Source organism: Podarcis melisellensis (genome assembly GCF_964234715.1).
Source record: "Podarcis melisellensis genome assembly, chromosome: 10".
Classification (NCBI taxonomy): domain Eukaryota; kingdom Metazoa; phylum Chordata; class Lepidosauria; order Squamata; family Lacertidae; genus Podarcis; species Podarcis melisellensis.
The window spans coordinates 6,606,808-6,619,285 of record NC_138542.1 but is presented as its reverse complement, the minus strand read 5'-3'; the positions used below and the strand labels follow the sequence as shown (position 1 = coordinate 6,619,285).

The 12,478-nt window shown below is 41.1% G+C and overlaps 1 protein-coding gene across 3 annotated transcripts in view; it reads left to right on the top strand.

The window, feature by feature from the left end:
* RELN (reelin) overlaps nt 1–12,478 on the top strand; it is a 300,039-nt gene that overhangs the window by 196,286 nt on the left and 91,275 nt on the right. For all 3 annotated transcript variants that reach the window (XM_081927578.1, XM_081927577.1, XM_081927579.1), the window contains 4 exons: nt 5,009–5,146; nt 5,805–5,991; nt 10,252–10,457; nt 11,174–11,345. In XM_081927578.1, the coding sequence (XP_081783704.1) occupies nt 5,009–5,146; nt 5,805–5,991; nt 10,252–10,457; nt 11,174–11,345 (703 nt within the window). The remainder of the gene's footprint in view (nt 1–5,008; nt 5,147–5,804; nt 5,992–10,251; nt 10,458–11,173; nt 11,346–12,478) is intronic.

Genomic DNA, 12,478 nt, shown 5'->3' with positions numbered 1-12,478 from the left:
CTATTGAGAATGAAATGAATAAATTAGCATTACTCTTTGGTTATCTTCAAACCCAGTGCCTCACAGCAATTGGAAATCAGGCCAAGATCGATAACTTAGTTTCATTTTCCTGCATTTGGCCATTTCTCTGTATAACAAATGACTCGGACGTACCTCTTTTCTGTTACTTACCTCATCAATTATTTTTTCTTTCCAAGTGATGACATGATATTATAATGTGTACCCGTTATTAAAAATGATCATGTATTTTTAGGAAATAAACAACTGGTCTGAAACCTCTCAGGGTCTGATTTAATTTCACCGTTTTACCCAGAGAGAGACTGGGAGTGGACATTTAATTCATGCAGTGGTCCCATATTTCTTCTACGTTCTTTTCACTGTTTGGAGAACTAAACAAATAAACCAGGGACTTCCTACACACCCTCCAACATTTCTCCAATGAAAATAGGGACGTTCTATTCCATAATAATATTATGGGTTTTTTTACTATTTATACCCTGCCCGTCTGACTGGGTTGCCCTGGCCTAGCCCCTCTGGGTGGTTTCCAATATATATGAAAACTTCCCTATACAGGGCTGCTTTCAAATGGCTGGAGGGTTAGATAACTCCATATCCACATTTCTTCAATGAAAATAGGGAAATGTTGGACATTCCAGGATCAAATCAGAAACTGGGACAGCTTCTGTAAATCCAGGACTGTTCCTGGAAAATAGGGACACTTGGAGGGTCTGGATCCTGCATTTATTTGAATGAAAGATCTTGCAGGGTCAAGGAGATCCGATGTTCAAATCATATGTGCGCTTTCCTAGAGGTCTGGATGCTTCCTCTTTCTCAACCACAAATCAAAGTAATTTAAGCAGGCAATGACTTTCCTTGCCATAAGCTGTCTTGAACGCCCTGTTGTTTTTTCAGCAACATAATGCACCTGTAAATGTAGCGCATCTGAACACACAAGGTTTTAGAGGCTCCTCGTGTAACTCAGGACCTGCTGGGATGGAAAATATGAGGCACGGGTTACTTGTGTTGAAAATATCGGCTGGATGCACCTGCTCTTTGGACTGTATTGTACATGAATTATATGTTTCTAACACTGATGAAAATTAATTTCACTTTTATGGAAGGCATTTACATAAGAACAGGCTTAATGAGATACAAACAGCTGCCAGTTGCTGCCTTCATAAACAAATCAACACCTAATGGCTGAGTTGCAGGATAATTGGGTAAATGTAATTAACAGTAACTCTGAAGGTAGCAAATATAATTTCATCAGCCCCGGGTCCTTAGTCTCTCCTAATAGTTGAAAAAACCAGTATTATCTTATGTTAAATCCAGTATAACAAAACATACTTTGTGGTTTGCCTGAAAGGAACGCTATTTGTTGTATTTCAAAATTAGGATAATTTCCTTTAAGACTTCGTAGCTATAGATATATAATGAAAGCTTAAATCTGACAAAGAGTTGATTTGATATGAAAAGAAGTGAGGAAGTGAAACGACAGGGGGCACAGGGGGACACGGTTACAGTGCAAAGCATAACATAGTTTTAAACATTAGTAAATGGCAGATTGAGCACTGTAACAAAACTCATATTGCCATACAGTCTTCTTCTATGATGTTGCCAAGTGGTAATTGCCCAAGCAACCAATTGTTATCACTGAGAATGCAGCTGACATTCACCCTTTCGTTTTTAGTTTCTTAATTAATATGGCCAAGCAGTTTTAAAATTGTTAATTGCTGTGCTAAATACAGTAATCCTCGTATGCTGCTGTCACCTGGAGGTAAAGTGTAGCTTTCAAAATGTAAAGAGGAGGCAGATTTTGAAGGAGGAGGAACATTTTTATTGTTATTTCAAGGAGTGGGGCTTAAACCTTGCTGTGTTTTTCAAAATGTTCTTTTCACCTATAAGAATCCAGCAATGCAATCCTAGACAGATACAGTAGGGTGGATGCTTGCTCATCACTAAAAGAGGAAAGACCTCACCAAAAAAGGGGATGAAAGAAGGCACACATTTGCATAACATTTGCATGTGCTCATATAGAAGTATAAATGCAAATTTAGAAATAATGAAACAAATTTAAATGGAAATACAATGCATAGCAGGAAAGCCTGTGACCAGGTGGGCCAATATGGCTGCTCTTGATGGGCAGCTACAAGGTCCCTGCTCCTCTCTCTTAGATCTCCTTTCCCCTTGCTCTCCTGTTTTTATCTTTACGCAGGACTTGGATCTGACTGCCCTTCAAATAAAGGACTCTTTCAAACAGAGAACTGTCCTTTGTAAAGTAGGGTTTATGGACACTCTAATGTACAGAGAAGTAAGTCCCATTGAGTTTAATGGGAAATAATAATAATAATAATAATAATAATAATAATAATAATAATAATAATAATTTATTATTTGTATCCTGCCCATCTGGCTTGGTTTCCCCGGCCACTCTGGGCGGCTTCCACAGAAATAAAAAATACACTAAAATATCACACATTAAAAACTTCCCTGAACAGGGCTGCCTTAAGATGTCTTCTGAATGTCAGGTAGTTGTTTATCGCTTTGACATCTGATGGGAGGGCGTTTCCACAGGGCAGGCGTCACTACCAAGAAGGCCCTCTGCCTGGTTCCCTGTAGCTTTGCTTCTCGCAATGAGGGAACCGCCAGAAGGCCCTCGGCGCTGGACCTCAGCGTCCGGGCAGAATGATTGGGGTGGAGACGCTCCTTCAGGTATACTGGGCCGAGGCCGTTTAGGCATTTGTGTACAGGATTGCTGCCTAACTGTGCAACTTATTTTATTACCCAAAACTATTTGATCATTTTCATAAGGATTCTCAAAATTCATCCCTCAGTCATGAGACTCTTGGGTGGGATCTACACACATACAAAAAACACTGTGAAAATGCCTTTAAAAACAAAGTTTTGAAAAATATATTGAATTTGCCGTAGCTCGCTGCTGCCATCTCGTGTCAAATTTGTGTATTGCACTGAGTCCTTAATCTCAGGAATGTAGGTTTGAGCCCCATGTTGGACTAAAAAATCCTGCATGGCTGGGTTTTGGACTAGATACCCCTCGTGGTCCCTTCCACGATTCCACAATTCTATGATCCCTCAGGTTCTATGATATCAGATCCTGAGGAGTGGTTTGTATTTTTGTTTTTAACTAGAGTACTCACTTACATTCTTTATAAGTATCTGCCACCTTTTAGTGGCTGGCTCTTCCCGTGCTCTCAGTAACCTTCAGCTGTCTCAAGTGGGTCTTGGAGGTGGAAAGTTTGAGAAGCTCTGTTCTAGACAGTTCACAGCATATCAAAAATAGTAAAACAATTAGCCGATCATAAAACTCCCAGGAATACTGAACAATTTAAACAGTATGAAACAACAGCTAAACGTTTTTGCCTCAGCAGAAGCTCACAGGGGCAACTTTAATACAAGATCAAAAATACCATTAATTTATTTTAAAGGCATCATTTTTGTCACTATCATTAAAAATAAATAAATGAGGAAATGCCAAAATGTAACACCAGTCCCAAAACTTAGAACATAGAGCACTCCTCTTAGATATGAAAGAGAAAAACAAACACAAGGATTTGACAAGCAAGCAAACATGTTCTTTCATGTTCCTCATTGGGTTTGGGATGTTACAGCTTGTCTCTTCTGACTTCATTGATGTTTATGAGGCTTGCTTAGTGATCTCTCTCTCTCCTTGGTGTACCGCAGTGACTTCTGGAAACACCATTCTAAGACAGTAAAGGACTTCTAGGACAGGAATCAATGGCCCATTATCTTCAGATCATTGACAAGATAAACAATAAAGGGCTCACTGTGGACATTTATTATCAGTTGTGCCTCTTTGTCATTAGGGAGTCCTTAAGAGATGAGTAACGGATTTGATAGGCTAGAATGAGTCATCCATAGCCATTATGAGCTATCCTGTAAATGCATTCTCTACCAAGGGAACATCATTAAAGCTAGAAAACCGCCCATGCACATAAACTCTGCATGTGTAAGGACAGTCAAACATTTTCTTTGAAAAGCATCAATTCAGGATGGACCTGAAAATTGCCATTCAGGGTGAAAAGTTTATTGTAATTTAGTTTCACTTTCTAAATGTAGGTGGAATAATGGGAAACTGGATTTTGTAGTATATGTATTCAAGCTTATTCACATGGATTAGTTATCCTTAACCCTTTAAAAGCCCCTTCCACTGCTCAGCAAAGGGTATGCAAGATGGTTGTGTTGTATATAATATATAATATTCTACTGTAAATGGATTGCAACCTGAAGAAGGTCATTTTTCAGTATGGACTCCATTCAGATCTCTGTTTCTGGAACTGGTCTTAGTCATTGACTAAAACAAATCTTGACTCACTCACCACAAGACCAGGATCAATCCAAATTTCCATTACGTAGTATGAAACTGCAAAACTATATAGGAAAGGATAGGAGAAAAGATTTCATTGGTTGGATGGGTACAGCTTTTTAATGTATTTATTTCAATTCAATAATTTTTAAATCTTAATTATATGTTACTACTTATAGTCCTCAACAATATTTTTCAATGGAAGATACAGATAGGTAGGTAGGTAGGTAGGTAGATGGACCGTCCACTTTGTCAAAATAAATAAATTAAGTAAGTAAATAAGTTAGTTTCTGAGACACATTTAAGGGTATTGAACATTCTGGCATCACTTTTCAATTGAAGTGTTGCTAAATTTTGTTCTATGTACGGTATGTATCAAATCATTCCACTTTAGAAACAGCCTGTGAGTACCAATTTTCTTTCCAGTGTCCAGGATTCCATTGACGGCACTATTTTCTGAAAACCAGCTTATATATTTTTCATTTGAAATGTCATCCTTTAATTTGCAAACTCTTATACAATATGCTATGGTTATTTATTTAACAGAATTTATATGCCACTTGATCGAAATAAAATCTCAAAACTGCTTATGAGAAATGGGCTTATATACTGTGGGTTATATTAATGGTACACACGTTTATATATATCTATTTTATCTTTTAGGTCCAGTGCTACACGTTTTCGTTGGAGTCAGTGCTACTACACAGCGCAAGATGAATGGGCTTTAGACAACATATACATTGGGCAGCAGTGCCCAAACATGTGCAATGGGCATGGCTGGTGTGACCATGGTGTTTGCAGGTACTGCATGTTTGCTCTTGTAGTGTATGAGTTGCTGTTCATGGCCTTGCAGTTGTTGTTGTTTAGTTGTTTAGTCGTGTCCGACTCTTCGTGACCCCATGGACCAGAGCACGCCAGGCACTTCTGTCTTCCACTGCCTCCCGCAGTTTAGTCAAACTCATGCTGGTAGCTTCGAGAACACTGTCCAACCATCTCATCCTCTGTCGTCCCCTTCTCCTTGTGCCCTCCATCTTTCCCAGCATCAGGGTCTTTTCCAGGGAGTCTTCTCTTCTCATGAGGTGGCCAAAGTATTGGAGCCTTAGCTTCAGGATCTGTCCTTCCAGTGAGCACTCAGGACTAATTTCCTTAAGAATGGATGTGTTTGATCTTCTTTGCAGTCCATGGGCCTTGCAGTTATTTATTCCAAAAGCCAGCAGATCCAGTGTCTGGGGGCATAGGAAGACCCTAACTTGCCATGAGTTGCCTGTGCACTGGATGGAACATATCTAGTGAGGAAGACAGGGCTATAGGACAGGAATCTTCACGATCTGCTTTCTTCATGTGGAAAAAGAACTGTCCATCTGTCTAAATATTATCAAGCTCTCTGTTCACATACATAGGGCAAGGTTGTTTGCACACTTATTCTTTTCAAGCAATATATGTTTGCCCCTCTCTACAGATGTGATTCTGGATATCAAGGCGCTGAATGTCACCCTGCAAATAATCTCCCTTCAACAATAATGTCTGATTTTGAGAATCCAAACAGTTTAGAATCAGGATGGCAGGAAGTGATTGGTGGAGAGATTGTAAAACCAGAGGAAGGCTGTGGAGTCATCTCATCTGGATCCTCTCTCTACTTCAACAAGGTATGTGCGTACATACACCTTAATACACATTTACCGCTCTGGCGGGAAGGTAAACGCCGTTTCCGTGCGCTCCTCTGGTTCACCAGAAGCGGCTTAGTCATGCTGGCCACATGACCCAGAAGCTGTACACCGGCTCCCTCGGCCAAGAAAGCGAGATGAGCGCCGCAACCCCAGAGTCGGTCACGACTGGACCTAATGGTCAGGGGTCCCTTTACCTTTACCTAATTATATCTGATGTAGCTAGTAAGGAAGTCAGCACTGTGATACAAGATGAAATGTGAGTTTAGATTTATTTTTAAAATAAAACCTAAAATCCCTGTGGCCCACCAATGTTTTTACTTAAAAAACAACAGGACTGCAGACCCAGGATCTCCTGATATCTAAAGCATAAGCTGGGTCTTTGTTTATTATTTGTGGACCAAATCTCACAGACGTATAGGGTCGCATTAGATGTGTCTGGGTGACCAGCTAGCAGGGTGTTGTGAAAATGCTGCCCCAATTTCAGCATTGGCAAGCAAAGGAAGGTATAGCTAGAATGGAGTGACTGACCACCATTTGAGGCTGAAGTGTAGAAGTTTGGTCTCTGTGTCCCAATTCAGCTCTCCCACCCTTCCAAAGCCTGGTTAAGATATGAACCATGGTTTGTGTGCCTCCAACATTGAAACTGCACGTGACTTGTGGACTACAGTATTTACATTTCTCAATCTGTAAAATTGGAATATACATGCTGTAGTCCAAATTTTTTTTTTAAATAATTTTTATTAAGGTTTTCCAAATTAAAACAAATAAAATCCAATTCATAAACTTTTTCCAATATCCAGGACTTCCCCTCCCCACCCCCTCTTGTGTTCCAAATCTTCCAAAAAAGCAATAATATTCAACAAATTCTTATTCCCAAAATACACTCATCATCAATAACTCAATTTATCCAAATTTCCATCCCCTAAGGTCGACCTATTCCCTTCCACGAGTTCCCCCCTTTCAAATATAGTACAGATGAAAATAGAATAAAAACAAACAATAATTTTACAACCTTTGGATTCCAAATTTCCCTCCCCTCTTTCCCTGTTGCGTTCCTCCTATCCCTCCACTTCTAATGTCTTCCTGATGAACCCACATTTCACTAAACCCACATCCCTCTGGTTCTTTACCGGTCTTTTTTTTTTTTAAATTACAGATGTCCAATCATAGAAGGAGTCTATCAAAGGGGGCCCATTTCTTCTATCCAGATTTTTATATCCAGGAGTATAAACTCCAATTTTATATCCATAAGCTTGTCAAATCTGGATATCCCAAATGTTCCCACTCCAGTTCTGTCCAGTTCTTGTTGTTTCCTTGTTCTTGTCAATCACTCTCCTCCTTTTTACTTCCCTGTTCCCTCGCAGAAATGTTCTTTTTCCAAAGGCTTCTAGTGTCTCTACAGAGGCTTGTTATTCAGGAGCAAAACATTACATCATGTTCCTTTCATTTTTCAACAGATTAATCCATTGTTTCCAGTAAAGTGTAGGCCTCTGTAGACAAAATAATGTTCCATTTCTGCAGTTTCCCAGGAGATTAAAAGTTCTATCCAACTGTTCAAGTTTCCCGTCGAAAACACATGGGAGCTCGGAGGGAGCCCGCCATTCGGCGATGGCGCCGACCCGGAAGTCCATGCTGTAGTCCAAATTGCCTTTCTATGTGTTTCAATATTTTCTGCAAGCTTTCCTCAGTTACAGACGTCTTTGTTTAAGCCATTTAGCGTCACTAGCCCCAGGTTGATACATGTGCTATTTTAAATAAAAGTCTTTATTTGTGTGTTGCCTTTGAATTGTTAAAAAGGTTAGTTTATTTGAATTTTTGCTGATATAGGAAATGCATGTTTTAATTTCAATTATTGCTAACTAATTTTGTTTTGTACCCAGCTTATGCTTGTTTTATGAGTGAAATGCAGTGATATTGTTCTACTAGGGAAAAAGCTTTTGATCCAGTGGTGGAAACTGCATATTTTGCTGATTCTCTTTCCACCACCCCCAGTCCCCAGCACACACCCTCCATGCTGTTATGGAGATTTTTCCAATCCTCTGGAACAGGGGTGACACAGGGGCCTGTTTCAGTAAAGAAGAATCGGTTTGAATTGCACCTTCTCTTATTTTATTGAGTTCCTCTGCTGGATCAAAAGCCATTGTACAAACAGAACATCCACTCTGGATTTTACCATACACTCTGTTTTAATTGTCTGTAATCATATTTGAAGAATGTTGTTCCTTTTAATTAGCCTTCCTTCTCATTTCCTTTGTGATTTCTGTAACTGGAGACCTTTTTTTTAATTAACTTTAATTATGTACTGCCTCATCCCATTGATGGAGTGGTTCTCATGTTAGAAGTATGACACAGACAGCTGTTCTTTCCGGCATTGTATAAGCTCTTCACATGAGAGATGGAGCCCTCTGTGCTTTCCTCGGGCAATCAGACCATCCCCAAATGGATCCCAGCCGCTGGAAGCTTACGCATTCTACATTTGTTTATTTATTTTACCCATTTATAAACTGCTTCACAGCCTGAAGCCACCAAAGAGGTGTAAAGCAAGGTAGAAATGAGATAAAATGCACACACAAAATACAGCTTCTGAAAATCATTTATGCAAATATACAGTGGATATTCCATAAATCACTGGGTCACCTCAGGGAAACCCTTCTTAAACAAAAAATGTCTTCAGAAGACACTTGTCTAATTTCAGCTGGAAATTGATTCCAGGGGACTGGAGCTTCAACACTAACAGCCCAGCTTCTGGTTATAAACTTAGTGCCCCTTAGGGGAATAGGATAGTTTCCAGCAGTACCCCATCTGAGGGGGATGGTTGTCGTGCAGGGCTCTATGGGATGCTTCCATCTCTTTGGTACTGTAAATTGGTCCCAAGTGGTTTAGGACTTTAAATGCTAAAAGCAAAACCTTTAACTCTGCCTGGTAGCAAAACAGCAGCCAGTTCGGCTCCCTCAACAGACGTGTTATATGAAACTAGCAGCAGCCTAAAATGTAACTTCTCTACCAAGAAAAGCCCTCCAAATTATTCTCACTTCTCCACTAAAAAATTGAGCTGGGGAACAATTGTTCAAATTTTGCTTCTCTGTGACCAAATATTCATATGGTAATTCAAGCTCTGACTTTGGGGATCCAACAGTGCTACACCATTCAAAAACCAACGCAGGTATTGAATTAATTGTCTGAATGATAACTTTAAATATGAATCCTTGCTCTTAGTGGCAGATCGAGGTCAAATATACCTTCTTGTCCCCTGAAAGGAACATAATTTGTATTTCTGCTGACTTTTTTATTATTTTAACTGTATCAGGCAGTTTAAATCCAAGTGATAAATTCTAGTCACTCAATGCCCACATAGATCTTGTCAGATGTCTGTCAGCAGGCCTTGGAGGTTTCTGAGGATAACTTCTGAAAGCTGTCATGGGAAGGCCATCATCAAAATGACAAACATGTTTTGACCTAACCAAATGGCTTTTGTATACTGAGCTCAGGATATTTGGTTTTGAAATAGGCCTTTGTATTCAAGCTAAGAGAAATATCCCTGACTGTATACTCCTAGACGTATTTCTGTGTGTAAGTTCCTAATCTGTCAGGCTATTTGTTCATCCAGGCTATTTGGATGAACAAATGAGAGCCAGTGTGGTGTAGTGGTTAAGAGCAGTAGTCTCGTAATCTGGGGAACCGGGTTCGATTCCCCGCTCCTCCACATGCAGCTGCTGGGTGACCTTGGGCCAGTCACGCTTCTTTGAAGTCTCTCAGCCCCACTCACCTCACAGAGTGTTTGTCTTGGGGGAGGAAGGTAGAGGAGAATGTTAGCCGCTTTGAGACTCCTTAAAGGGAGTGAAAGGCGGGATATCAAATCCAAACTCTTCTTCTTCTTCTTCTCTTCTTCATCCAACCCAATATTGCCTACTTTGACAGACAATGGCTCTTTCACATTGTGTGCTTCTTTTAAAAGAACTTACCACAGATTGCACCTACTATTGTCCTCCCCTTTGTTTCATATCTGCACAGTCTATATCCCTACCAATAATATCGGATTGGTCCATTTACTGAGGCTTTACCATCTGAAGTACAGACTGGCACCCTCAGTTTGTGGATGCCATGACAACACTTTGATAATCTCGGATTCACAATATCCACTTAATATCCCATACATTTGAAGTAAATATAGAATATTAGCTATCTCAATAGCTTTGTTTTGTGTCATCGCCCCCCTCCTTTGTCCCTTGCGTACTATAGGCTGGAAAGAGGCAACTGGTCAGCTTGGATTTGGACACCGCGTGGGTAGACTTTGTCCAGTTTTACATCCAGATAGGTGGAGAGAGCCCTTCCTGCAACAAACCAGACAGCAGAGAAGAAGGTATCCTGTTGCAATACAGCAACAATGGAGGCATCAACTGGCATCTGCTGGCAGAAATGTACTTCTCTGACTTCAGCAAGTCCAGGTACCAGTTCAGACCATGATGGGACATTTAAAAAGCCTGTGTATAGTGAACAGCATTGCTAGCCATACTCTTATCACTAACAATAAAAGATAAACTCAAGGGATAGTGTGGAACTCTGTTTTGGATAGACTGCTGAATTAGAAGCATTCTAAGCCACAACTCGCTGTGGGTTAAACCACAGAGCCTAGGACTTGCCGATCAAAAGGTCTGTGGTTTGAATCCCCGCAATGGGGTGAGCTCCCGTTGCTCAGTCCCTGCTCCTGCCAACCTAACAGTTCGAAAGCATGTCAAAGTGCAAGTAGATAAATAGGTACCACTCCGGCAGGAAGGTAAACGGCGTTTCCGTGCGCTGCTCTGGTTCGCCAGAAGCGGCTTAGTCATGCTGGCCACATGACCCGGAAGCTGTACGCTGGCTCCCTTGGTCAATAAAGCGATAAAGCGCCGCAACCCCAGAGTCGGCCATGACTGGACCTAATGGTCAAGGGTCCCTTTACCTTTACCTTTAAGCCACAACTGAGCTCTCATATCATTTATCTGTTCATTTTCACCCAAGTGACATGACATTTTTAAGCAGCAAGCAGCGTGTCAGTCAGAGAAATGTGTCATGAAACACACACACACATATATTGTGAAATAAAACAAGCACACAGGTATTCTGTGTGTGCAAGCTCCCTGGTATGTAACCTTTTAAACGTGTTGGAAATCTTTGCATCTAGATTTGTCTATCTTGAACTTCCTGCTGCTGCGAAGACCCCCTGCACTAGATTTCGCTGGTGGCAGCCATTGTTTTCAGGGGAAGGATATGACCAGTGGGCTATTGATGACATCATAATTCTGTCAGAAAAACTGAAGCAGATCATCCCTGTCGTTAACCCCACTTTACCTCAGGTAATCCACGAGTGCAACTAATTAAGTTCCTGGGTCAAATGAAAATTCACGTTGTGTGGTTGCAACTAGAGATGCTGTGGTAATACTCCAAGCTCTGTTTCCAATGCGGAATGTGTGCCAGGCCCTCCTTATACCTGCTTCTATCAAATTTGATTTCCATCAGAGGGGAAAGTATTTGTGGCCAGATATGCAAACTCACAAATGCTTTCTAGAGGAAATAATACATGCAGTTGTATGTGTGACATGCTATTTTTATTTAAACAAATTTTAGCCCATTCTTCAGCCAAGGCACCTAATTGTCAGTGCTTACATAGAGTCCTGCATGGCAATTTTAAACTGATAAGCCCCTGTCAGGCTTCCAGTTGCCCTGTACAGTGGCGTAGCGTGGGGGGTGCAAGGGGGGCCGGCCGCACCGGGCGCAACATCTAGGGGTTAGGGGGCACAAATCCACGGGTTAGGGGGTGCAAATTACTTGCCTTGCCCCGGGTGCTGACAACCTACGCTACGCCACTGGCCCTGTACCATGGCTCAATGTACTTTGCAGGGTTGATATTAAACAGCTTTGCTCGCTCTCTCTCTCTTTCTGAACTCACACAATTTATTTTTATTTTTCTCTTTTATTATACATTTTTATTAGTTTTTTAACATATCATTTCCAACAGTCATTTGACATACATTCTTATCTTATACAATATTTTAGACTTCCGTCAACTACCTCTGAAGATTTTCCATTCTTTATCACTTAATCTGCATTTCTTAATTTCTCTGTTACTTTTAATTGTCCTTAACCGACCCTATCTGCCTGCGGACTGTCTCGCCAGAGTGGTGCATGCTCTGGTTATCTCCCGCTTGGACTACTGCAATGCGCTCTATGTGGGACTACCTTTGAAGGTGACTCGGAAACTACAACTAATCCAGAATGCGGCAGCTAGACTGGTGACTGGGAGCGGCCACCAAGACCATATAACACCGGTCTTGAAAGACCTACATTGGCTCCCAGGATGTTTCCGAGCACAATTCAAAGTGTTGGTGCTGACCTTTAAAGCCCTAAACGGCCTCGGTCCAGTATACCTGAAGGAGCGTCTCCACCCCCATCATTCTGCCCGGACGCTGAGGTCCAGCGCCGAGGGCCT